At 40.1% G+C, this 25,871-nt stretch overlaps 2 protein-coding genes across 18 annotated transcripts in view; one reads left to right on the forward strand and one right to left on the reverse strand.

Moving 5' to 3' along the window:
- IKZF1 (IKAROS family zinc finger 1) overlaps window positions 1-11,683 on the forward strand; it is a 69,711-nt gene extending 58,028 nt beyond the window's left edge. For 12 of the 16 annotated variants that reach the window (XM_075022674.1, XM_075022676.1, XM_075022677.1 and 9 more), the window contains 3 exons: window positions 1,306-1,431; window positions 5,843-5,977; window positions 10,185-11,683. In XM_075022674.1, coding sequence (XP_074878775.1) covers window positions 1,306-1,431; window positions 5,843-5,977; window positions 10,185-10,891 — 968 coding nt within the window. In that variant the 3' untranslated portion in view covers window positions 10,892-11,683. The remainder of the gene's footprint in view (window positions 1-1,305; window positions 1,432-5,842; window positions 5,978-10,184) is intronic. The other 4 variants (XM_075022686.1, XM_075022679.1, XM_075022683.1 and 1 more) reach the window with 2 other exon arrangements.
- Window positions 1-25,871, reverse strand: part of FIGNL1 (fidgetin like 1) — a 39,152-nt gene that overhangs the window by 4,347 nt on the left and 8,934 nt on the right. Inside the window, exon 4 of one of the 2 annotated variants that reach the window (XR_012649720.1) lies at window positions 10,055-10,227. The gene's annotated coding sequence lies outside the window, so the exon portion shown is untranslated. Of the gene's footprint in view, window positions 1-10,054; window positions 10,228-20,764; window positions 22,808-25,871 lie in introns of those variants that run through there. The other variant, XR_012649721.1, reaches the window with a different exon arrangement.

The following is a 25,871-nucleotide window of genomic DNA, read 5'->3' on the forward strand; positions in this document are numbered from 1 at the left end:
CTCACTGTTTGACAGAAGCCATAGTCACATACATTCTGTGAAGCAAAACCAATTTAGCACCTTTAAAGTGCCTTTAAAAGCAGAGTGTTGTCCCACCTAATTTCTCAAGCTAAGCTGGAAATGCAAATTTTTATTTGGATAGGAGACCTCCACAATACATTGCTGGAACTGACACTGGTAACTTTACTTGGGAAAGTTGGCTTTGGGACCAAGTTCTGGGTAGCAGAAGGGGAGCTCCCAAAGTGACATTTTTGTATTGCACAAAACCTAAGGAAATTCTTCTCTAGCACACGCATTAAATAAGGTCCCTAGCGTTGGTCCCACATCTCCAAAATAATTTCCACTTCTGTTTGGTCCTGGCCCATTTCAGGAAAGCACATCTTTAAAATACTATTTTTCCTCCCTCTCCCTTGCTGTTACTGATTTTCATGGGTGCACAGTTTTAAATATAATTTTTCATATGTACATGGAATTACACCTAGACACTTCTGGCAAACTCTGAGGATTCCATAGCTAAAGAGACAATGCATAAACCATAGATTGTGATTAGTTCCTGCAATTGGCAAAATGACATCAATATGTTATAAAACAAGTTGGGTGTCTGAGTTTAATTTTCACCCAAGAATTTGTAAATAAAATTTAAAAGTGAAGCTGTGTAACCATCTAAAATTGTGAAATCACATAGAAGGTGACAGTCTTGTCATGCTAAGGCAGAAAATTCAGGGCCAGAAGTCCATGAAACCATATTATTACTGAGAAATTCCTGGAACTACCTACATCTGGATTGGTGTAATACAGAAAAAAAATTGTCTTGCCATTTCTTTTGAATTTCCAGAAGCAGAAAACATGTGAAATCTAACATTGTCCTAAAAGCGTTGAGCTGGTTCTGTTTAGATCAGAACTGACATCCAGTCGTGGGCAGGTGTCTCTGCCTACACCACCAGTTCCCCCGTTGGCAGTCTCTGTGGCACCTAGGCACTAAAGCAGCTCCACTCAGACCTTTGAAGATGTCTCAGTTTCTAACTTGTGTAGATGCCGTTTTTGAAGATTTAATGTCGCAGTCCTTATCTGATGTGAATCATCTGAAATCAGCTTGCAGCACCCACAGAATTGGCCTGTTGATATAAAGATATACAACTAGTTTTCCATTAGGTTGTTTTTTTTCTTAAATTGACAAAATCTTTCTTCAGTTCACCATAGCATGGGTTCATTTTTGGGGTGGGCTTTTTTCCTGTTGTTCTTACCATTATTAATATGCTGTTGAATACGTCATCTGAATCTCTCAATTAACTGTGTTTTCTCCAGTTGGCAAACCCCATAAGTGTGGATACTGCGGTCGCAGCTATAAGCAGCGCAGCTCTTTGGAAGAACATAAAGAACGCTGTCATAACTACCTGCAAACCATGAATATCTCAAGCAGCCTTTATTCAGGTAATGAACGTGTCCATTTGGGGATAAACGCTGTCCTGTCAGGTATGCAGAAAAAGGAGTGCAAAAGGAACAGTAGTACTATTTGTGGTATCTTTTGCATTGGGGAGGCACACACACATACCATATATATGATATTGCATCTGGATTTAATCTGTATTTGATAAATATTTGGCTGCTGTCTCCTTTTGTTTAGCTCAAACAAAAAGCCAAAGTAAAACTCAGGCATGTAGCAAAACACTTGCAAGACCTGGAAAATTTCAGTTCACTGTCCTGAAGACAGTATGACTGCATCACCTTTCCCTTTTGCTTGGAGTCCTATATCGCAGTATTCTTGTGGATGTATTCTTAATAAAGACTTAATATCAGTGTTCTTGGTAGGGCTGCAGAATCTTCTGCATTGCACATCTGCCCTTCCCAGGCACAGCTTAAGGGCCTTTCTTGACCACTGGGACCAACTCATCTGACACGAATGAGCCGCCTGTCTTTGATTTCACTCTTCCAAGCAAGAGGACTTGAAGCCAGAGGCATTTAATTTAGCCAGTTTCACTGAGACAGTCCAAAAAGGCTAATAATTTGTTGATGGCCTTTCTCCCAACCTCCCCTTTAAAAGAAAACTGGGGGGAGGTGAGGAGCTGTTGTGCTTCTCTGAGAGACCGGTCTTATGATGAAGGTAAAGTCCATTTCTTGGAGAATGTAAAATCTAAAACTATGCCCAGAAACTGAGCAAGCAGATACTGGAGTTTGGATTTTTTTTAAACAAAGATCCTAAAGATCTATATGGGATTGATCATAGTAATAACCATACAAAATCCTCTTGCATGTGCAGTTTTAGATAGAGAATGTAAGATCCAGCTTCTTTGGTGGAGTTTAAGCCCATCCAGTAAGTTACATTTCTTGCATACCTTTTTGATCCTGTCAGTATATTTGGTTTGTCAAACAACAAAAATAGAAGGTTCTCTCTGACCTGTTTGCAATGATGCCTCATTTAATACTTTATACCTGGACAGAACCTGAAAATGTTTTTACATGCTATCAAATAATGTAAAGTATATGCACATAATGATAGCAGTGAATACAGCTGAGATGCTTCTGGCAGACAGCATGTTAGAGCAGCGGCCCTTCTAATTTTATTGAGGGGCTGGAGAATGTATAAATAGAAAAGCTCAATGTAATATACAGTAGGAAGCAATACTTATTCCTCAAAGAGGTGATAGGATTTAGAAGCAAATATCCTGTCTTGGGATTTGAATTTTCAGTGTCTGGCACATGGATTTGAATGCCTGCACGCTGAACATGAAAATCTGTGTGAATGAGTAGCTTAACTACTACTAAAGTCTTAGTAAGCAAAAATGTCCAGATGAAACTGGTGTCAGGAATCATAAACTGTAATAAGAAATAATACAATTTTAGAGATGGACCTTTGTTTCTAGCAAATCATGACAGGAGAGTTTACACTAGCTTAGGACTGAATATCTAATATCTCAGTGGGATGAAAACTTGGGGAATTCATGAATGCTTTGGAAGAATTACTTCTTCCTTGCATATACTGAAAGTATCATATAAATCCATATTTGATACAATAGGAGTGCTTTTGCAAATTAGAAAAAAAAATTAGAGGATTAACTTTGGAGTTTAGACCTTGCATCCAGCCAAAGACTTCACTCTTAAAAAAATTTAGTACTCAGTTAATAAATCAATTCTTTATGTTTCTAAAAAATGAAACTTTCCTGCATTTTTTTCCTAGTATTTTGCATTCTAATCTATTCTACTTCACTGCAAACATATCATTTTGCCATGTTTACATTATTTCCCTTATAAACTCAAAGATTAAAATGTACAATGAAACAGTTGAGAATGAGTGGGTCAACTTCTGGGATTTTTAGTGCATTCTACATTGTATCTAGAAAAGTAAGTAGCTATACTGCCACTGCTCTTATACTAGTTCAGGATGTGATATGGAGCTATTAGAGCTATAATTCAGGTCCTTTTTTTTTTCAGACTCAAAAAAGTTGGTACAAAAATCTGCTAGGGCATCTGATTTGACATTCTGCTACAGTGGGATTGCTTTTTACAGCATTTTAAAAATATTTTGTGCAGTATACATAGAAAAAATGTCAGTTGAAAGGACCTAAACTGGTAGAAGCTTTCCATCACCTTGTAAATCTAACAAATATAATTGAGAAAGTACTTAAATAAGTGAAAGATCCATCAAAGAGGAGTAAGGAGGGGAACAAAAGGTTGTATTTATATTTTAACTTTTGTTTGCTTTATTTAAGAGAAGGAGATTCCGCATGAAATTAGGAACCTGCTGAATTTAATGGCAAAATTCTTATTTTAGAGGACTAGAACCTGTTCTTCTCTTAGAGATATTATTTGGAGTTCTGCATTTGGGTTGAGTGGAAGCATGCTGAAGTCTTGCCAGGCCTATATAAAATAACAGAAGAAATAGTTTATGAAGTTTAAAAAGAGTCAGTTAGTTACAATTCTTCAGTCACTTGTGGATTTCATTGGAAAGATAAAATGATTTTTTTTTTTTCTCACTTCACAGACACCAAATTACAGAAAAATAGTTATCAGGTTGGTAGCAAATTTCAGGGGGTTTCAGTTGCAAAGGCTGGAAATTAGTACGTAATTCAATCCCCCCCCCCCTTTTTTTTTTTAATAGCAGTTTTGAAAGTTTGAAAGTTTGAAAATGGAACATAACTTACCCTCTCTAAACAGATATTTCTTGATCATTTCAACTTTTAACTAAGAATTCAATCTTTTGTTTCCCTGTTGAAAGGGCTGCTTTAAAACATTCTCTCTAAGTCTCTTCCTGAAGTGGTATCTGGAAGGTGGTAGCTGGAAGCCTTAGCCAGCACAAGATGCTGGTGTGTGCTTGTTCAGTGCTGAGCAGGTACCATCAGTGCCCTTTACTCTTAGGCACCTTCATGACCAAGTTCTGCTTATATCTTGCATTGGTCACAGTCTTTAGCATCTTATGGGGCTGGGGCATAATTCCATGAGACTCCCTGTCGCTGTCACTGCAGCTTGTGCTGCTGCAGCCGGGACTCAAGAACCCGTTGTGTACTCAACAGTTTGGTATTGCAGAGTGTTGTTGTCTAGGACACTTCACCTGCTCCTTCCAGTTATCCACCAGACCCTGATTTCACATCTTTCAGGAACAATGAAACTTTCACAATCATCCTTTTATGGCAGCGGTATATTGCCAAAATAACATTGCATAGGAACAGCGTGTTCTCAGCTATTGAGAAACACCCAGGTACCAGAATAATGGCTTCTGTGAACCAGTAAATCCAGTGATAAAACAAATTCTCAGCCGGCACAGAAGGCAAAATGTAGCGGAGTGGTGCACCTAACTGAAATAGCTCGCAGAATCAAAGTCTAAAAATCATCTTTTGCTTCTCCCTTTAATAGCAACTCACAAGTTCAGGAAAAATATCCATACCCTAGTAGCAGGTAAAAGTAAAATCAACCCCTTTCTCTCCCATCTCTGACCTCCTGTGCCAAAAAAAAAAAAAAAGAAAAAAAAAAACAAAACCAGTTGTGCTGTGATCTTGCTGCATATCACCTTTCCTTTAGATGTCGAAGTCAGAAATACCTTTCCATATATTTTTTATAGTCATTGTTTTGACAGTGCATTTTCATGCATCCCTTCTGTTCCTGCAGGAAAGTACTGAAGTAAAATGTAGTGAAAGTTAAATAGTTTCCCTTTCCTAGAGCCTCACAGCTAAGCTCCTTTCTAATTCTACAGTGTCTCGGCAACAGCAGGAGGTTGGGAAAACAGTTTGAGTATTGGAAGTCAGTGCTCCATTACAGGTGTGACCTAAGCAATTTAAATTGTCATTTAAAGTCTAAAATTGCATCAAGGAAGTATAGAAGTATTTACTAGGGGAAGAAAAGGGGTTGGGGAGGAGGGTTGGTATAGCTTGCAGATACATCTTCCACTGCTGTAGTTGAGGAGTTTGTCCATTTTTCCTGCTAAAGAAGCAATGTTCGTACAGGTGGTTCCACTGGGAGAGGTGCAGAGGGATGGGGGGGCGACAGCGGGAGGGTGAAAAGATGAACTGCTTTGTGTCCAGTATAATGTTAGGACCTCATTTACTCGCAGAAATGCAGAGTGGCTGTAGAACAAGGGTGGCGTGATTACGTTACACACAGGCAGATGCCTTGCAGTTGCAATCTCATTTTTGTATCCTAGACGAGGGAAACATGAACATGTACATAGATTAATCAGCGTGAGGGACTATGTTACCAAGAGTCAGAATCATCCTGTGTCTGCAGTGGTGAGCTCCTCCTTCCAGCTGGTTGGGAGCTAAAAGACATTAGCTGAGAAACAATAACCTGAAGACAATAGTTCCATTAAAATGGAACAAGTGTGCCTAACCCTTCTGATGTCATTTGATTTCAGTCATAAAAGAGGAAACTAACCAGAGTGAAATGGCTGAAGACCTGTGCAAGATAGGGTCAGAAAGATCCCTCGTGCTGGATAGACTAGCAAGTAACGTCGCCAAACGTAAGAGCTCTATGCCTCAGAAATTTGTTGGTAAGAGTTAAACGTTTGCTGTCTCCTAAAAAATAAAACAAAACAAAACCCAAAAAACATCTCACAGGATTTTTACTTTTGCCTTATGATTTTACTTGTTTTACTAAATTAGCAATATCTATCTCTATAGAAGCAGACACAGCAATGTGTTGGGGGAAAAAAACCCCAAAACCACCAAACTTCTCCAGCATACATTTCTGCATGTTTGATTTTCCACATCTGGAGATTGATTTTAAGTCTGTTTCCTGTCTTTTTCTAATGCTTATGAACCAGATCATTACAAGATCTGGACAGGCTCTTGAAGTTGCCTTAAGAACCCGAAGAGAGGAATAGAAGTTTCCTATTGGGAAAGCATTTGACCACATTTTCAGGGTTATTTTATTAACTTCTTGGATGACATCCAGAGCTGGGCATATTGGTGTTTGTGAAAGCATTTGTGAATAGTAGAGGATAGGCTGGATTTCAGTCTTCACCCCTTCATAAACTCTGTATGCTTTTACAGCCCAAAATGATCATGGAAACAAATAAACCTAGGTCTGAGAATAATACCTAAATGAAAAGATCTTTGGGTACACTCTATAAATGATGGAAAAACTTCATGCCCATTTGCACCTAGTAGTTTTTGTCTTAACAATGAAAAAGTGGAGGCTACATCTATAAAAGTGGAGGCTACACCTATATTGTTTGGTTTGGTAAGCCTGTATCAAGTATTGGTTACATCAGTTTTGTAATAGTGAGACCCACAGACAATACTTTGTCATCTATGTAGTCTTAAATGAATAAAAACATGGGAGATCAGAGGACAGCATATACTCATATGTAGTTAGATTCTTTTCTAATTCTCTGCACATTCATTTATAATATTATTCTATAGGAAACGGAGAAAACTGAAGTCTTTGAAACAAAACACACATTAAGAAGGTCTTCAGTCAAAAGGCAAGGCAAAAAAAAGACCAGTGTATGGGACAGAAGTTCCAAATATACCTTCTTCAATGAGGACACAAGGGTGAAAGGAAAATTAGTATTTCTGAGACAAGGAAAGGGGCATCTTAGCTACGTCAGGAGGTGCAACAAAAAGTTTGAAATGAAAGTCCAAGATTGTTTTCAAGTCCAAAGGCAACAATTCTGGGAGGTAGTCAAGGATAAGAAAGCTTATGCTTATAAAAAGACAAAAGTTGTAGTAGAGGTAGTTACCAAAAATACATCAGCTATGTGAGGAAAACCTGATTCATTTAGACACTCTAGTAACTGATTGCATTAGGCAAAATACTAATTCTATGAAAGCTCCAGGAAGACCAGAAGTGTTAAAATTTAAAAGGTACTACCAAGCATCCTATATGTGATGTATCCGTGGGTGTGGACTAGCTTTTTCATTCTCCATTTCCCCCCTGAGAAACAGTAAAGACAGCCAGTTCAACTACGAGTTTTAGGAGGGCAGAGTGTCTGTCAGTTAGTTATTCAGGGAGGGGTGTAGGAAGACAACCTACTGATAGCAGATATTTATGGAAATTTGCTAACCTTCAAAAGGACAAACTTTTCTGACAAGAAAATGCCCCCAAATCCTTTCCTTTCCAATCCTCACCTGCTGCTTCATGTAATAAATACATTCCTGATTAACACGAGGTTAGGCTGGCTGGTCAGGAGAGCTTTTGGGTAATAGAACATGTTTATTGCTTCTGTAGATTACCATGTCGTCCCAATTTCTGTGCTGAATTCCAGGGAGAAGGAGCAAATGGCATCCTTCGCATAAGGGAAAGACTGTCTGCTGCTTCACTTGTTTTTCTCAAGGCTAAATTCATTACCTTTCAAAAGTGAGATTGTTCACCAAATTATGCCAGCTATCTGTAAAATTCTCTCTGTATTCCAACCTGGAATATCTCCCAGACCTGAAAGCAGAACTGGGCCATCCAAACTAGAGTGAGAACTGCAGGCAAGTTTGACACGTTTATCATGTTAAAACAATAGGCAGCAAAGAAAAGAGAGGGGCTAAAAAACAAACAAAGAAAAAAGAAAAGAAAAGAGCGCCCACATGAACTGAGTGCATTTTTACTATTTAGGTACCTGCTGCAGAACCCTGAGCAGTGCAAAGCTTGAAGTGCAACAAACCATTAGCAGTTTAATTTACTTATGCTCTAATAACCACAGAAATGAGCTATTATTTTTAATGAGAGTGAGTATTACCTGCATTGCCCAGATACAGAAATGATACCTGCCTACCTCAAGTTTGTGTCTGTTTCAGACACTCTGCTTGGAAAAAAATTTTTCTTATGACCACTTGATCCTCTCAGTCCAACTACCAACTATTTATGCTACACAAAGCAAATACTACCCAAGAAACAGCTATTAGAATCATGCCTTCTGGATGCCCAAAATTTTGTGTATAATGAAGACCAGTCCCACTTTTCAGTGGTATACAGTGCCCATGGAATATAAATGATTTTGACCTCATTTTTTCCTCCTTGAGTCAAGGGTATACATTCATATTAGGAGAGTTTTTCTATATTTAATTCAAGAGTCTTTCACAATGCCTATTTTGAATTTTAAGCCTCAAACTCTGCCTGAAAACTCTAGCATTAGAAAGGATAAATCTGGAAGAAAAAAGAATGTATGCCAGTAGAGGGGTGCTCAAATTGGCAGAATAATAGGGAAAGGAAATAAGAGGAAGTAGAATCTTGTGTGGCGCAGCTAGAAGGTGTCTGTACCCTACATCCCTTATAGGAACTTACGCAATGCTCAGAGTGTTTCTTTCTGTGCTTGCAGAGCATGGACAAACTAGTATGAAACCATGTCTTGTGGGAAATGTAGACAGCAGGACTTTCTACATACTAGCCCCATCATTGCAATAGTGCCGTATTAGAAGTTTTCTGGGCTCCTCACTGACTTTAAACAGTCAATTTGAGTAGAAAGTGGGGGGGAAATTATTGATAAATTAATTTGCAGATCTTCTGGTAAATTTTCCATGCTCCTATTAGCATTTCTTTTAGACAAATTAGGACTTTCCAAGGCCTACCAGCAAATGTCATTTTGATTAGGAAATGGTGACAGCACCTTACAGAGTTGTTTGTGGCTTTCAATGAATTTCCCAAGATCTGCAGAGCTGTAAACAATGTGTTATTGGTAGTCTCTAGCATCCTGTGGGAATTTTTTAACCCTTTGCATTTGCACAAATTTATTAGGGGCCTGATAAGAACATTGATAGTTTACACTGTTTGAGAAGACTGTTCAGGTTCATTACATCAGCATCTGTGTATTTAAATAGTTTCTCCCACTCCTAACTTCTATGTTTTGCTTAGTCCTGTCTGTCCAGGAATTTTGAGAAACTGCAGTGAAACTCAGTGTTCAATACTAGAATACCCAGCTAGAGATACATTAGTGCAGTCTGATTTTAAAAAAATTACGAGTCCCCCCTTACTTTTGGCATCCCAAATCAGAGTCGAAGTTGCAAGTAACAAGTAATCTTGCTCTATATAGGGCTTTTTACTTCATAGGAGAAATATATTCCAACTACAAGTGCACTTAATTTTTTTCCATGGTTCTTGGCTGCTTTTGTAGATGATAACTTTTTGACACAAAATTTCTAGGAACATGAGCAGCTTCTGGTAATGTGTCTAACATGGCTTATTTAAAAAACAAGGCGTGGGAGGGAGGTGGCAATATGAAAAGTTAAGTTTTTGTTGATTTTTCTCTGATGCAACATATGATCACATTTGCCAATGTGGGTTATTTGTAAGAAACTGAAGGTCTAAAACTAAAACGTACGATTTCCAGTCTAAAATTTAATGTGCTTCATGCTCTGAAGCATGAAGGCCAGGCTCACTGTAAGTGTGCTGGTATACTGTCTTCACTAACCACAAAGGCCTGCCTTAGCTCACTGTAAGAGGCAGATGAGGGAGTCCAGTTAGAAAGGAGAGAGGGTGAAGCACTCAATCTGTAGCTCCCACGAGTCCCCATGTAATTATTTCCAGAATCTGTTTGCATCCATTTGCTCTTCCAAAAACCTTGAATTATCTTGCAGGTTTAAAAAAACACACCAACCAACCATTTTTCTGATCAGCTATATTAAAGAAATATGAATACCTCAGGTGAATTTCGGAGGTGGATTTGATCAACTCTTTTCATCCATGTTGCTGTTTTATTAATCCATGATGTTCAGTTCCTTAATTATGTAGAAATCAACCCTCTAATTCCTGACTGTTTTTCACTGCAGGTGAGAAATGTTTGCCTGATCTTCCATACGATGCCACCACCAACTATGAGAAAGAGAATGAGATAATGCAGACACACGTTATAGACCAGGCCATTAATAACGCCATCAGTTACCTGGGGGCAGAGTCCCTGCGTCCCCTTGTCCAAACACCACCAGGCGGTTCTGAGGTGGTACCCGTCATCAGCCCCATGTATCAGCTCCACAAACCTCTTGGGGACAATCAGGCTCGCTCCAACCATACTGCTCAGGACAGCGCGGTGGAAAACTTGCTGCTGCTTTCCAAAGCCAAATCTGTCTCCTCTGAACGAGATGCCTCTCCCAGCAACAGCTGCCAAGACTCAACAGATACAGAAAGCAATAACGAGGAACGCAGTGGTTTAATTTACCTGACAAACCACATAGGTCCCCATGCAAGAAATGGCATCTCAATAAAGGAAGAAAACAGGCAATATGACGTCTTGAGGGCAGGTACTGACAATTCCCAGGATGCTTTCAAAGTGATCAGCAGCAATGGGGAGCAAGTAAAAGTTTACAAGTGTGAACACTGTCGAGTCCTTTTCTTGGATCATGTGATGTATACGATCCATATGGGCTGCCACGGCTTCCGTGATCCTTTTGAATGCAACATGTGTGGCTACCATAGCCAGGACAGATACGAATTCTCTTCCCACATAACGCGAGGGGAGCACCGTTTCCACATGAGTTAAAACTCCTCCAGCACAGATCTAGCCTCAACAGCTGCATTACTGGAGCTGCATGAGCCACGACAGCAACAAAGCACAAGTCAGCTGGACAGTAGAAGTAACAAGAGAATCAAAAGTTCAGCTACCTTCTCCCACAAGAAAAGATTTTTCCTTTTGGTAGCATGCATTGCAACTCAGTTTTCTAAAATGAGTACTAAAGTTTTTACTGAAAATGTTTGATCACCAAAAACCTTTAGTAATGTAAGTAGGAGCTTTTGTAGTGACATAGCTGAAAGCCCTTCCCTTAACTGATGCTTCTTGCAAACCTCCCTTGCCAAAACTGTTAACCATGTGCTGGATGCTCCACATGGATGAGGACTCAACAGGCAGGAGTGGCCAAGCTTTCTCTCTTAACACCCTGAGCGTAGGGCTCTTATACCAGATGTATGTTTTTGACTTCCTGGTATTATTTGACTCTTCTGGGAAGATTAAACTCAACTAAAGATGGAGGGGCCCATCTCAGATGACTTCACAGACAGCTGGGGTGGGACAGGACCCCCCAGCCAGAGGGTTCTGAGTTGCTTTGGTGGTAAAAAGTAGAACATTTCCACCTGCAAGGGTGCTGCCGGTATTGACATCATGGCATGCCTTGTTTGTGTCACTAGGCAGGTGAGCAGGTATGTGAAAGATGGAAGAAACACCCTTGTAATATACTCTGTGAAGTATGAATTGCATTTAATGTATAGAAAAAGGGTATTGTTGGCTCCGAATAAATGTTTTCTCTCCCTATCCAATAAAACCCCACTTTTTTGTTAAGCAACCCCTCCTCTCTCTGCATAAGCAAGTCACAAAGTATTTAATTTTTCTTTCTTTCTTTTTTGTTTTAGTTATTTAGAAAAGTATGATGTACAGTTGAGAAAAGCACTAGCTAGAAATACGTGTGGGGAAAGTCTACTTATGCACATTTTTCATCTTTTTAAACTGCCTGGAAAATATCCAAATGTCCCTCTCTTACTTATGAAAAAAAAATGCCATTTTTGCTTGCACAGAAGATGTCCTCTTGGAGGTTTTGTGGGTCTACTTGTAAGTGTTGCACTTAATTAAAGCACTGAGCTGAATTAAACCAGCCAGTCAAAATTAGTAGCCTTTTTTCCTGGTACTTGCTGTTTAATGAGGGACCAAGCCCCACAAAGGTGCTGAGAACCCTGGCTTCCTCTTCACCAAGTCATTTCACCATGTGCTTTAAGTTACTTTTACTTCAGTGTAACTAATCTTAAGGTTAAAAAAAATGGTGTTTTGCTGAATGGAGACCAGAAACTGCAGCACTTTGCAGAGCGCAGTAAGGTCCATCAAGAGCTTACTCCACGGTGGGTTCTGCTGCAGATACTCTAACTTCAGTTAGAATAAAAACTTCCCTGATGAATAGATTTTAACCCCAAACACAGCTGACATAAAAAAAAATTACTTTTTTTAAAGCTTCTACTTAACTTCCTCTTCCAAATAGTTCATTCCTCTCCCTGAACACCCTCATACTTTAAGATTGGGGAAAAAAAAGACATTTTTGCAGCTGCATAAAAATCTGTCATTGGTGCTGCAATACTTCCTGGGCAACATCTGTAAAAATAACCCATGTTATTAACTTAATGTATCAATACTTCCACTCTGCATAATAAATGGATATTCTGCAATAAACACAATCATATAACCAACAAGACTAGCAGTCTTGTCATACAGTTACACATTCTCCATTCACAAGTACATGCAAGCACATATATTTCTTTATCAAGATTCAGTGGAACCATGAATGCTTGTACCTAGGCCAGTTTGGCCTGATATGTGTAGCTATATTTGATATACATTTCCTATATATATACATACTATTACAGGCATGCAGAGTTCCTTCTTCTGCTTTCATTTTTGCAGGTGTAAGTCAGGAGCAACAACACTGAAGTTAGAAGAAAGATACTGACGAAATAATAATGAATTACAAATACATACTTTTACAATGTCATGTCTTAGCTTTTCACGACAACTGTAAGACACCTCAAATGACGCGTGGGCACAGAGGTGGTTCTCCATTGAAAGTGCATGAGTGCATGCCGATTTAGTAGCTTTGTCACCAGATTTGAATGCTGTGTATGAACGTCCGCAGACTGACGCATATACACACAACAGTGAAAACAAATTACTAGTACATGTTTGGTAGGCTAGTACATTGCATAGCCAATGATCTCCCCCAAAAATGAGTAGTGTAAAGTACAGGCCCAAAGGTGATCCCGTGATCCCCTCTGCTCCCACATTATAACTCAGTTGCCTTAAGAGACATTATTGCTTGTTACGTTCCAGCCCGAGACACTGTGCAGGGGGTGGGCACAAGGAATCCTCTGCCATTTCCATGCCCCAACTACAGTTTTGTCATCAATGCCTGCTACACATTCAGCTTTGAGACAGACCGTACCTGGCAACGAGGTGTTACCAAATATTTTGTATAGGAATGACATGAAGGGGACCTTCAAGGCAGGGAGCTTACAGTGATGAGTTTCCTTTTTTTTTAAATAAAGTTGAAATGGGTTCATTTTTTTCATAGCTGGTAGGGATACACTCAGCTGTTCTTAGACCTCTCCACTTTTGATTGGTACCAACCAAGGGACAAAGTAATTTCCCAGCCCTGCTGCAATGTCCTGTGTGAAGTCAGATGTTGGCTGTACAGAAATGTTCTGCTTTTATTGCTCTTACACTGCCATTCCTACTGTTTTCAGATTTAGGCCACTATATACCCCATGCCGTAACTTTTTTTAACCCTTCATTTTAAGACACCCCAAGCTATAAAGGGAGGGGGACAGAAGCTTACTCAGGTGGTTTTGTTTCTTTGCTTTTACTAAAATCCAACACAAATAAAGCCACGTTCATTAGCCATGTAAACAAGCATAGCTCCAGTGGAGTTTAAGACTGCCTTGAACTTAGCTTTTAAATGTGATTTCTGATTACTGGGTAGGTTCACTGCCTTTGCAACATCTCTGTGCACACATGCACGTGTATGAGTTTCTGTGTCGCTTTTCTTGTCGACATGCTCATGCCCTGTCTGTGGTTTTGTGTATCATTAATATTTTATATACATATGTGTGTGTGTATATATATCTAAAATGGTTCATATGACATGATGATGCACTGTCAGTCACAGTGGTTTATTTCCTGGGTCTGGAGTTTTCTTATTTATACTATAGCAGAATATGTTGATGTTGTATATTAAACAGTACAGTAGTATAAGTAAGTATATTAAGACACAGCGTATCAGAGGGCATAGTCTAAAGGCAGAAGCAAACAGCATTCTCTGTTCACGAAGGGGCTCTTTTAGGTTTGCTTTTTCAGTGGGTTTTTTTTCTTTTTTGCACAAAATCATCTTCAACTTGTTTAGAAACAAGTGTTTCAATAATTTTATTTATGAACATATGCAAGGATGGCATGAAAATAGAATGTTGTGTGTGTGTGTGTACATCAAAACAAACTGTGCCCTCAGAAAACTAGTTTTATGTAATCTCCCCTTTTCTCTTTTTTGCTATGGTGCAATACCCTGATATGGTTTAGCGGAGTAAATATGGTGAATGGCTTTAAGTTTAGATCTGTTTTAAAAAAATGTAAAAAATAACTGCTTCCCAGCCCTTCCCCAGACACTGCCTTTTCTAATAGAAAAGTTGTATTTACACACTTTTTTTTTGCTCCGATTTTATATTGTAACTTCATTTTTCTTTGAGGACATTGTATTTAAAAAAAAAAACAAGCAAATTTCATAAAAATTGGAAATGTTATTAAATTATGTCTGCAAAAAGTGAGGTGTATCTTTTAAAACAAGAGAACAGGGTAAAAAACCCCAAACCCCAGAACATTTCCCTCACTCTCCTAGCGGGTGCAGAAGTCGTTCGGTACAGCTGGAGGCCCTGCGTGGGGGGGCCGGGGGTGTGCGATGTACGGCGAGATGCAGGTGAAGGGCTCCGTGGGCAGCCAGGGAGCGCCGAGCATCGTGCACGGTCTCAGCCTCTGCTGCAGCACCCGCAGCCACGCACGAGGGCGAGTTCATCCTCGCTGTCCTCGCAACCCATCTCGTGTGGCCAAAAGAAGCCAGGCTGTGGCAGTCACCCTGCACTCGCCAGCTCCGTGAAGCAGCCTTGCTACGCCAGCTCCAGCTGAAGATCGAGTCCGAAACTGGCCGCCTCCTCTCCGGAGCGTCGCTGGCCTCGAAACTCTCGCAGCTCCTGCGAGCAGCTGACTATGAGCAGGCTGCTTCCTTCCCAGCCCTCTCCTCTCACCCCTGCCTCCCACTAGCCAGCCAAAGTCATTACGGAACACAATTACTTCTGCATGTAGAGTCATGGTAATTCAAAATAAAACACTGAGAAATTATTTCTACTATTTGCCATAACAAAGGTGATTTCTCTGCGGGTGTCCCTGTTTCCTTCAGATTCCAGCACAGTACATTTCACATCACATATTTAATGCAAACAAGAGTCACTGTTTTGCTTAGAAAAAGCACCATTTATAGAGTTTTAGAAATATTTCCATTTGTAAAACTGTATTATTATGAACAAAATGAGATTTTTTAAAAAAAAAAAAAAAAAGAAACTCTAATGGTATTGCAATCAATTCTTTTACAGATTCCCCAAATCTAAATTTTCCTTAAGTTACTGTGATAGGGTTTCATCATAAACTATGACTACTTTTCCATAAGAAGGAACCTTTTTTAAGATCCTGATTCTTTTGCTCACCATCACAGTAGTTCTCAGTAAATGAACTACAAATTACTGTTTCAGCGGGTGACTCTTCTGCAAAGTAGCTATGATCTGTTAAATAATAATAATAATAATTACAAAAATAGACCAAATGTAATATTCTCAATCAATGTTATTAAATCCTTGAACTAAATTAGAGACATCCATAGATTTAAATACAAGTTTGTGTACCTAAAAATCTATTCTGGGTATCTATCTATTATGTTTCAAAGACTTTCTTAAAATCATCTTTTTTTTTTCTTCTTTTCTGCTTCAATAGTTTGATTAAGTTATATCAGAAACTATTGTAGGTGCCAAGATACGAACTGTTATACAGACACAAACATACAACTACCAGTGGTGAGTATTTTCAGCTTCGAGTCCCCAAACAGGCTTCCCAATCCCCAGCTAAACACCAAAACAGTATTAAAATGTGCCCAGCAACCAACATTTTCTAGTCAGTCTTTGAAATCCAGAAATACACTAAAACACCAAGATTCTTTTAGTAGATATCAAAATGAGAACTCGGAGCCAGACCTGGATCACGCAGATCTGATAATATAACAATTTCCTATTTTTTTCGGGGTGGGGGGATCACTCAACATCTTATTTGGGGAAAAGGGGTTAGAAATGCTCCTGACTTTGCCAATACACTGAGGATATTGCACTGGTTTTGTCAGCTTGTGAGATGGTCACAGATAAAGGAGAAGCTTTCACCGAAAGCTTCAAGTTGCAGCAGCAGCAGTGACAATTTGAAAGCTGAAAATGTTGCAACTGGAAAACCAAAACATTTGATTTCTGAAAAAACTGTTCCTGCCTGTCTTGTGGGTCAGAGCTCCAAGGCATCCTTCCCAGCCAGGTTGTGTCCACCATCATGAAACACAGTCAACTTCTTGTCTGGAAGGAAAATGGTGCATGAGAACAAATTCTGGTCCAAATGCATCATGAAAGACAAAAATCCCTCAGCCCTGGCCTGTGGAAGGCAACAGAAGTCTTAATCTTAACAGGAGGTCCACTATTCCAGTTTCTCAATTTTAGTTTTTGATGCATCTTTTTTTTTTTTGGCTACACAGACTTGGAGTTTTTGGGGGTGCTGAAGATGCAATTTCCATTAAAGTCACTGGCAGCTGCAGATATGCAGCATTTCTGAAATCCTGCCATAATTTCCAGAAGATGGGTATTCAGACAACAGGTAGGCCAAAAATTTGCAGTTTCACTGAAAATGGATAGATGGGAGTGAGAAATCCAAAGCCGGGCTTCAGATGGCAGGAGTTCATCACATTTAAATAAAAAAAGGATGCAGCGAGCGTGGCTGAAACCCCGCTCTTGCTAAACAAACAGGTCTCTGTTAACTGCAGTGAGACTTTTGCTGCATTTAGCATTACAGCATTTTATTGAATTTTTTTTTTTTTTTTTTTTTTTTTAATATAAGGTAAGGTCTTACTGCTTGAAAGCCTGTCCCAGGACCCGGAACAATTCCCGGTTTTATCTGTCCCGACCACACATATGAAACATGTGAGTGATAGAGGGCAGCTGCTGCTGTTGCTGCCGCTGTTGCTGCCACTGGTGGCGGCTGCAAATCACACAAACCAACGCCTTCCTGTCCCTTGGGAGAGAAGTGAAGGTTCTGGTTTATAAGCAGTTAGAGAAGAAAAAAAAAAAAAAAAAAGAAAAAAAAAATCTACACCTTGCAGCAGACAGTGAGCCTGGGGCTGGCAGGGTGAGGAAGTTAATCAGCACCGAGCAGGCTGTTCGGGATGAGGCCAAACAGATGGCTCGTCTCTGAAACGGCAAAACGGGAAGCAGATGTGGCCACTGCTTCTCCCCATGCATAACTGGGAACCAGCCGGTTGGTGAGGAAATTTGCATAACAAGGATAATTTGGTATCAAAACTGTCCCTAGAAGTGATCTGAATGGATCTGGGCACAGTTGACAGTTTTCACTTCTTGTTTCCCACTCAATGTTCAACAAGATTAAATTTTAATTTTGAACCTACTGCTTGCCTGAGGTTGCTCTCGGCTATCTTCTAGGGAAACCTATGGTGCAGGCAGGGAGGACTTGGCCGGCGTCTGCTGAAGCTTTTGGGGCCAACCCCCTGATCTCTGTTCAGTCAGCTGAAATTTTAGTGACTAATTTCAGCAGGCTCCGATTTTTAATTTTAAGTCCGTAAAATTCACGCCATCCTACGAACAGCCAGCAAAACCGAGCCTGAGCTAACTGCCCCTATTTGCATGCACCAAAGTTCATAAAGCGTGGCTATGGGTACGCCGCAAGCCCAGGCTAACGCCCTTCGTAAGCTCCTTCCCACCACCAGCCGAGCCGAGAGCCCCAGCCGAGCTCAGCGTCTCGCTCCGCTGCCCCGCCGGAGCGGGAGTGGGAGCCTCTGACTGCACTGTCCAGAGCCTTTGCACCTGCTGTACAAAAAATCTTACCAAAAACCTGGGAAAATAACATGAGTATTGAGGGGGCAGTTTAACACATAGATATGATGTGCAAGCAAAGGAGGGGTTTCTTTTTTTCTACTCCTCCCTATTTTGTTTCAAAGGACGTAGTAAAGCCTGTTTGACTACAGCTTTTACTTTAGAGTGTTCCTGTTGCACGGACAAGGACTAAATACACTGCAGCCTTAACACAGCATATAAATTAAAACAGAGATCCAAAGAGCTCTTAACATTAAGGCAAGTTCAAATCTGGATTCAAACACTGTTTTTGTTTCACTGATAGTTGTAGTGTACAAAAAAGTACCTTTATTGTCTTAGGGAGATTCCTGTGTGTAGCCATGGGAGAGAATATAGGCTCATTTCTCCATTGTGTTGGAGAAAAACAAGAGGGAGTAAATACTTGCTGAAAATATATATTTGTAGGCACTAACAGGAGCATCATTATATGAATTTTACTTTTTTTTTTTTTAGCACAGTACATATGTGATTTACCTCCCCACCTCAAAAGTCCTACTCTGAAACATTCACAAACTCTTTATTTTTGCATTGCATCCAGTCACTTAGTTCTAGACTAATAATATATATAGTATTTTATTTGCATAGTCTAGCAAATGCACATGGGAAATTCACTTAACACACTTACACATGTATGTAGGGGGTTTTTTTAGACTCATTAAATATTGGTACAAATTAGAATGATTACTTCTGCTTTGGAAACATCTGTCTCGCTATCCCTTTGTAAATGTAAGCTGGCTGAGACACAGAACAGTTTTATAAGGTCTAATGCTGATATTTTGAGAGTCCCTGATATAGGAGAATTTCTACTGCAGTAACCAGGGTAAACCTGAATAAGTGAAAATAATCAAGGTGCTGAAGAACACACAGTACTAACAGACCCTGCAGTTCATGCACGCACCGCATGCTGCTTCTCCCCAAGTCACAACAACATTGCATTTAACTGACCATTAAACAAAGATTGGATCCTGATCAGCAGAGAGAGTACAAATACACAAGAAGAAAAGCTAGACTGGTTTGTAGGAAGACAATGAAACGCACATATTAATAGAATAAGAAGTCTAAAATTAAGCATTTTCAACAAAATTCCAAAGCCCAAACCAGGAGATGGAGACTATAGGCATCTGCCTGAGTTTTGTTAAATAGTTCTTGAGAGCTGAATCATAATTTGGTCATTGAAAGTAGGGGCAAATGTACCAGAAGTGATAGGAACACCAGAAGGGAAATGAAGGGTGGTAGAAGATTGGGTGGAAAAATTAACATGTCGAATTCAGCAGTGAAGAAATTACTCTCTACCATAAGGGTTATTACCACAAAATTAAGAAAAGCCAAAACCAGTGCATTTCAGGGGGAAAAAAAAAAAATTCTACCATTCTTAATAGTTGCATGCCTTTTATACCATGGAGGAGTCAGCCTCTTCTCTTGATTATCCTTAAATCTAAAATCAATTTGTGAACTAAAACTGTTTTTTGTTTGGATTTTAGTAACTCCCCCCCCATCCGCCCCCGGCCAAATCCAGACAGCCAATGCAGGTGTTCTCGCTATACATTCATTCTTCCTTTTTTTCTTCAATACAAAGCACAGAATCACATAGTGTAAATCCTTTTTAACAATTCCTTTCATGTTGTCATTAATGTTAAAAAAATTTCTCTTAATATCCCAGTCTCCGGAGACACACTGTTCTGGAGAATACCCATTTTTGTTTCAAACACAGGAGGTGTGTAGTTCTGTTGACTTGGGGGGGAGGTGCGTGTAAGATTACAATAAATGGAAATTACTCTGAACCAATAAGGAATATAATTTTGTCATATTATCTTTAAATTTATTCTATAGTTTCCAAAATTAAAGATACAGTTTCTGAAATGCTGGTAAACAGCAGCACTACTGTGAAACTATTACATCCTTCCCCCTCCCCTGAAAGGGAAATAGTAGCACAAAAAAAAGCCTAAATTCCTTACGCAAGATCATGCAACAAGTTTTTGACAAAATCAGGATTAGTAGCCAGGTCTTCTAATACTTGCTTATTTTCCAGCCACAGACTAGGCTTTCCTCTTCAGTGGGTAGTAAACTCAAGAATCTGTATTTGCAGACCCCTGCACTAACTCCAAAGAGCTGTAAAAGGCCACAGGTCTAAGAATGCAGGCTTTAGACTCCATCAAAGCGTGTGTGTGTGTAAACATCGTGTGCGTGTTGTTGAAGTTAGACAGCTTTTGCCTTACAAATGTCTTTAAATGATGCACAGACAAAAAGGAAAACAATTTTGGGAGAGGGGCTCTCAGTCTGATGTACGGCACTAAGGGCCCTCTCTCAGTTTTCCTGTGGACCCACAATGAGCGGCTCAAATAACAGTTTTATGGTAACCAACTGATTTAACAAATTGGGATGCTTTTCTAAGCCTTAAAACCACAATGCAAAACCTGCCTATTTACTCTCCCAACTACCTCAGGAAAAATAATAAAACAAACAAAAAAACAACAGGGCAATAGCCACATGAAAATATTATGCTCCAAAGAAAGAGAAACTTTAGTTAGCAGGCTAATTTACAACAGAAAACAGAAGGTTCACTGGAAACTTTACACAAATACCAACGTGCAAAATAGAAACTTCAGATAAGCTGTGGAAAGAGGGTGGGATTTCCAGAAAATAGGGAAGAACTTGTTACACCCTCCTTGTCAAATTTTGCAGGATCACCACAGCTTCTCTGGAGAAACAGTACGTGCAGAGGGGGAAAGCTAAGAGCTTTCCTTTTGGTTCTGCTTCTCCTACATAAACTGCTTGCCTAATTTCCTTTGCAATTAGAGAAATATTCGACTCAAAACCCCATCCTTTCCACATCTTACTGTGCTGTGCACTTTTGCTACTAAGCCTCGGGCCGCTTCCATAATTTTATATTATGAATATTACGATTATGTCAGTACCTTACTTTTTCTCAACCCCTAGATTGCACTAATACCAAGCACAGTAAAGGTGCCGGGGCAGCGAGAAGAGGGAGGTTGGTGCCATTCCGCAGCTCTCAGCAGAGCCTCGCCACAAGGCGTGCGGGGACGGAGGGCCAAGTGCCTTCACTGTCCCGCGCCATGCCAACGCGGGAAGTTAAACAGCCCATCTCGCTCGGTGTTTTCTGAGGTCAGTCTTGGCGCTTTTCCTCCGGAGAAGCAGAATCGGTGCTTTGCCCTGGGTAGGCTAGCAGGGTCTTTGCTTTCTAAGCTCTCCCGCTGCGACTGCACCCGAACAGGGCGTCAGTCGGAGCCCTTCTCCAGCCTGCGACGTGCCCCGCTGAAGCCCATCAGCTCCTCGAGCGTCCGAGCTGCAGCAAGGGCACGGGACTGGGCCGGGGGAAAGCAGGCAGCACCCCGGCCCTGGCCCTTAGCCATCAGACAACCACCTCGGGCGCATTCTCCAGGCACCCCGAGACACCCCTTTTCCTCACGAGGGGCGTACGCAGCCCCACAGCACGCCTTAGCAAGTCTGCAAGCGTGTAGTGGGAAAGGAAATACCTAGAAGAAACAAACACACAGAGGTTTGGTGGCAGTGGAGAAGGGAAAGTAAATTTACACAATATAAAAAAGTGTTTGGGGGCAGCAAAATATGAAAAATAATTCCTTCAGAAAATTGCACCTTGCTCAGCCTTGGCTTGTTTAGACTAAGCCTGCCTCTGCATCAAGAAAACACTGGGAGGAATGAAGGTAGATGTAAAAAACCCTGGCTTTTGCAGTTAGCTTTCTAAAAAATTTTATTGCAGCGATAAGAAAGAAAAAAAAAAAGGAATAGTACAAATGCAATGTACAATCAGCATACAAAAAGTGGGCCTGGAAACAGCTCCTGCAAAGACGCATATTTCACAGAAGGGATTTACACTTTTTTTTTCTTAAGGTAGCCTCATATTAGTTTCAATTTTAACCATGTATCAGGAAAAAATAAAATAGGGATTTTGGACTGACTTACGGAAGTCTCAGAAAACTACGTAGCAAATTCCCAGACCCCACAGAGTACCTTAGCCTGCTTTAGACACAAAAATTAAGTACAGAATCCAAGAGTGCACCTCTCTCCATTCAATAGGCAGGACAGCTATGTTACATGGCATCATCCCAGATCCCAACAGGGGAGTCCTCCAGCCGTCACCCCAGCAAGATTTCGGTAGCAGCATGTTCAGACCCATAGGACAGAAAAAGAGAGAGATGCTATCGCCATTTCCTCCCTCTTCCCCCAGACGATTAGTCTTTAAAGCGAACGCTCCCTTTGAAAAGGGAATTGCAGCGGCACACGGCTTTCCCCCCAACCATCCGTGCCGCCGCTCTGTGCTGTTGCCTTTCCAGGGATTTGCCGAGCGGCGCTACCGTGTCGATGACCGAATCTGTAGTCCAGCAATTTGTTGGTTCAACAAAAGGCATGGCTGAAACAAGCTGCCTGACTCAAAGAGCGTACGCTTCCTGTTGTTGGCAGAAAGTGAGACTTTGCGCTGTTCCCCCTTGCTTCCTTTAAAAACAGTGCCAGGAATTGATGTAAATTGGCTGCAAAGCATCTGACCCACAAAGCAGGGAAGTGAGAAACTGCAGGACTCAGGAAGATAGAAGCAGTATTAGCCACCTATATCTAAATATATATGGGTTTTTAATATACTTGATCCAAGATCACGGATGGCATCAGCTATTTTCACTTGAAATGTGCTCAAGGGGCTGAAGTCTTCAGCAGCTCTGGAGAATTCTTTCTCTGGAGAAATCTGTTGAGGGGTTTGAAGAAACCACTTTGAAAAGTTATCAAAAGACAGTTTTACTGAAAAAATGAAAACTGTCTACAATACCAACCACAGATGGACATGCCTTATGCTGCCCAGAGAACTCAGTCAAACATTAGCAGAGGGATAACCCAGGAAGTTAACTAATTACCCAGCACATAGGAGTTCTACCTTCTGGGACTTCTGTCAAGTGGGTCAGGAGAAGCTCCCTGCACCGCTGGGGTTAAGAGTTGTGCCACATGTTCGACCCTATTACGATAGCACTAATGATTTTTACTTGCGAGGCAACACGAAGAGAGAAACAAATGCCATTTGCTATCAACTAAAACTTAAATGAATTGAGATTGTTAAATTAATTGGACTCGGCTCCTGTTGCCTACCTGTTATGTATCTACATTTCAAAGCATTTTCAGGATCTTCAGCCTGGGAGTCTGCTCATATCTGCTCATTGACTCTGCTATTAAAATTACTAAGAGTGAGGATAGGTTTCAACACAAATGCCCTGTATCAGGATTTTCACCTCGTTTCCCAACGCCAGTGTAATATTACAGCCTGAGAGACAAGGTAAAATTAATCTTTAAAAATCCTATCTTTGTTACATAGGGAGCTCTAGAGATGTCAGGCTGGTTTTCACAGCTCCCTCCAAAAAAATCTTCTTGAAAAACAAAGTCCACCCAACGAATCAACAATACTCCTTAATAAAATGCCAGTTACAAGTCATTAATACTGGATGATTTTAAGTGACAAAACAAGGAAACTAACTTTGACTACCCTTGGGCTTTCCTTAAGAAATTGGGTGACCTTCTTTGGGAAAAGATCTCCATCTGGTGGCAGGCTGTAAAAAAGATCAAGTCAACACTAACAGAGGTGTTACTGTCCCTTGAAAAGACTGCTGTTACCAGAAGTGGAGCAATTTGTTGCGGGTAATTTTTTCTCCACAAATTTCTAAACCTTATATAGGATAGACTGAGCCAGGCACCCTTTAGTCTTGCGAAGTCTGTCCTAAATGCAGATGTCTAGCAAAAGCATTTGAGCTCAACTGGCTCACGTATCCCATCGCGCAATTTTTCCTGCTGACAGCGCTGTGGGAAGGACATCCCCAGCCTGTGGATGACGAGGAGTCACCTGCAGACAACGGCTATATCCCTCTATAGTGACATGAATAAGGCGGTACTCCTTTTCCACTGCTGTAATGGCAATAAGACTCTTTCAAAGCTATAAATTCTTATGGGGATTGCGTTATACAGATAAAAGGTAACATTCCCTGGCATAAATTACCCCTACTCTGGGGTCACTAGAGGACGGGGTTGTACTGTCGTAACTATTTGGGGAGTTGTACTACCATAACTATTTGTAAAAGCACACGAGAAATAGTTTTCGTGAATGAAACTACAATGGAGCAGTCCCCAGCATGCTCAAGTTCGTCCCTTCTGAGACATTTACAGACAGAGCGTTAGTGTATATTTTTAGCAGATGACAGCAAAAGTTTCTGAAAATTTGATCTTGAGTTCTCTTGCATTTCTTTGGTGCGAAACTTCTGGTTTTGGAGCAACTTCTGGTATCACAATGTTTTAATTAGCACATTTAATTTTTTTCAGTCAACTGTAAGACTCACTGTCATATGACTGTAAGGCACCACATTAAGCAGGGTGAAACCTTTTAAATTTGTCATTAAAATCAGTGAAAAAAATCACAAGGGATGTTCAGAAAATAACAGACTAATCACAGACCCTGGGAACAAATTACCTATTACCTTCTCCTTTGTCACTACAAGCATATTTTCTACCTCTTCCTTCTCTCCTGTTTAGCTATACCAGCCCAGAGTTTCTGTGACCTTCTTGAAAGTGGAATTTTTTCTTTTTTCTACTGTTATCCCATCACTGCTAAATGTATGCTTTTATATAACATTAAGCCAGCAACAGATATTGAAAAAATTATCATCATTGCTGAAATAACTTCAAAGTATACATGTTTATTTGCATCTTTACATGTAATCAATATCCCCACAACACCTTTCAATTGTCTCTGTTGATTCTTTTTGAATTTTCTTCCTTTTTTCTAGTGGTAGCTGGCACCAGAATAGCTTGCAGAAACCAGCTTCCAGAGTCCATGCCCTCTCTGGAAAAAAATTCTCCATAATTTAAGAAAAATCAGGAGTCTCTATAATTCTACTTACATGGCTATATCCTTTGCTATAACAATCTATATCCATTTTATAGTGCAAATAATTGGTATGCAAGAAATACCATATATCAAGAGCATTCAAGCTCCCTATGTCAGAATCTCACACCTCTTCTTATTTCTTTTGTTTTCATATTTGGAAAAAAAAAATCTATAGGTGAAATAATAATGAAGGCCAAAGTTCTCCTTCTTCAGAATATTGAATGAAGTATATGAGTACAAGCTATTTCACGACAACTCTTGTAAGAAATTTCATTGGTTACATCAGATCTGCAGGGATAAGCAGTCACTAGTTGTAACTGGCACAAAATAAAATTACTTATTTGGAAAAGGAGAAAACAGACTTGTAGGTCTTCACTACCACTGAGTGATATTTCTAACTGGTGAGGCCTATTAATTGGAATGATTTTGTGTAACAGGTTTAGGTGGAAGGACCATCCCAACTGACAGAGACATCCTTTCCTCTTGCTGTAGGTAAAAAGTTATCAAAAGATGGTTTTACTAATACGAGTAAATAGAGTAAAAAAAACATAGACGCTACTCTAAATTTAAAGAAGCCTAGGCAATTTCATCTCTCATTACATTTTAATCCACAGTACAGAACTCAAAGCTTGTAAGAACTGGGTAGGAATTTTCACAAGCCACTGCCTGGAATTTTGTGATCTACTTCTAAAAAAAAAAAAAAAGCCAGCATTACTTTTTCTTCCTGACTGTAAATACACAGCCATTCTAGATGGTCTTTCAATGCATTAGCAGACCCCTCATTTAGTTTCATGTGCCCAGGTGTTTCCACTTTACAAAGCCCAGTGAGAATTTCAGATTGAAGTATTCAGTTCCAAAAGCAGGCAAGCTAATCTGAAACTGGAAT

Source organism: Buteo buteo, chromosome 3 (assembly GCF_964188355.1).
Source record: "Buteo buteo chromosome 3, bButBut1.hap1.1, whole genome shotgun sequence".
NCBI lineage: Eukaryota > Metazoa > Chordata > Aves > Accipitriformes > Accipitridae > Buteo > Buteo buteo.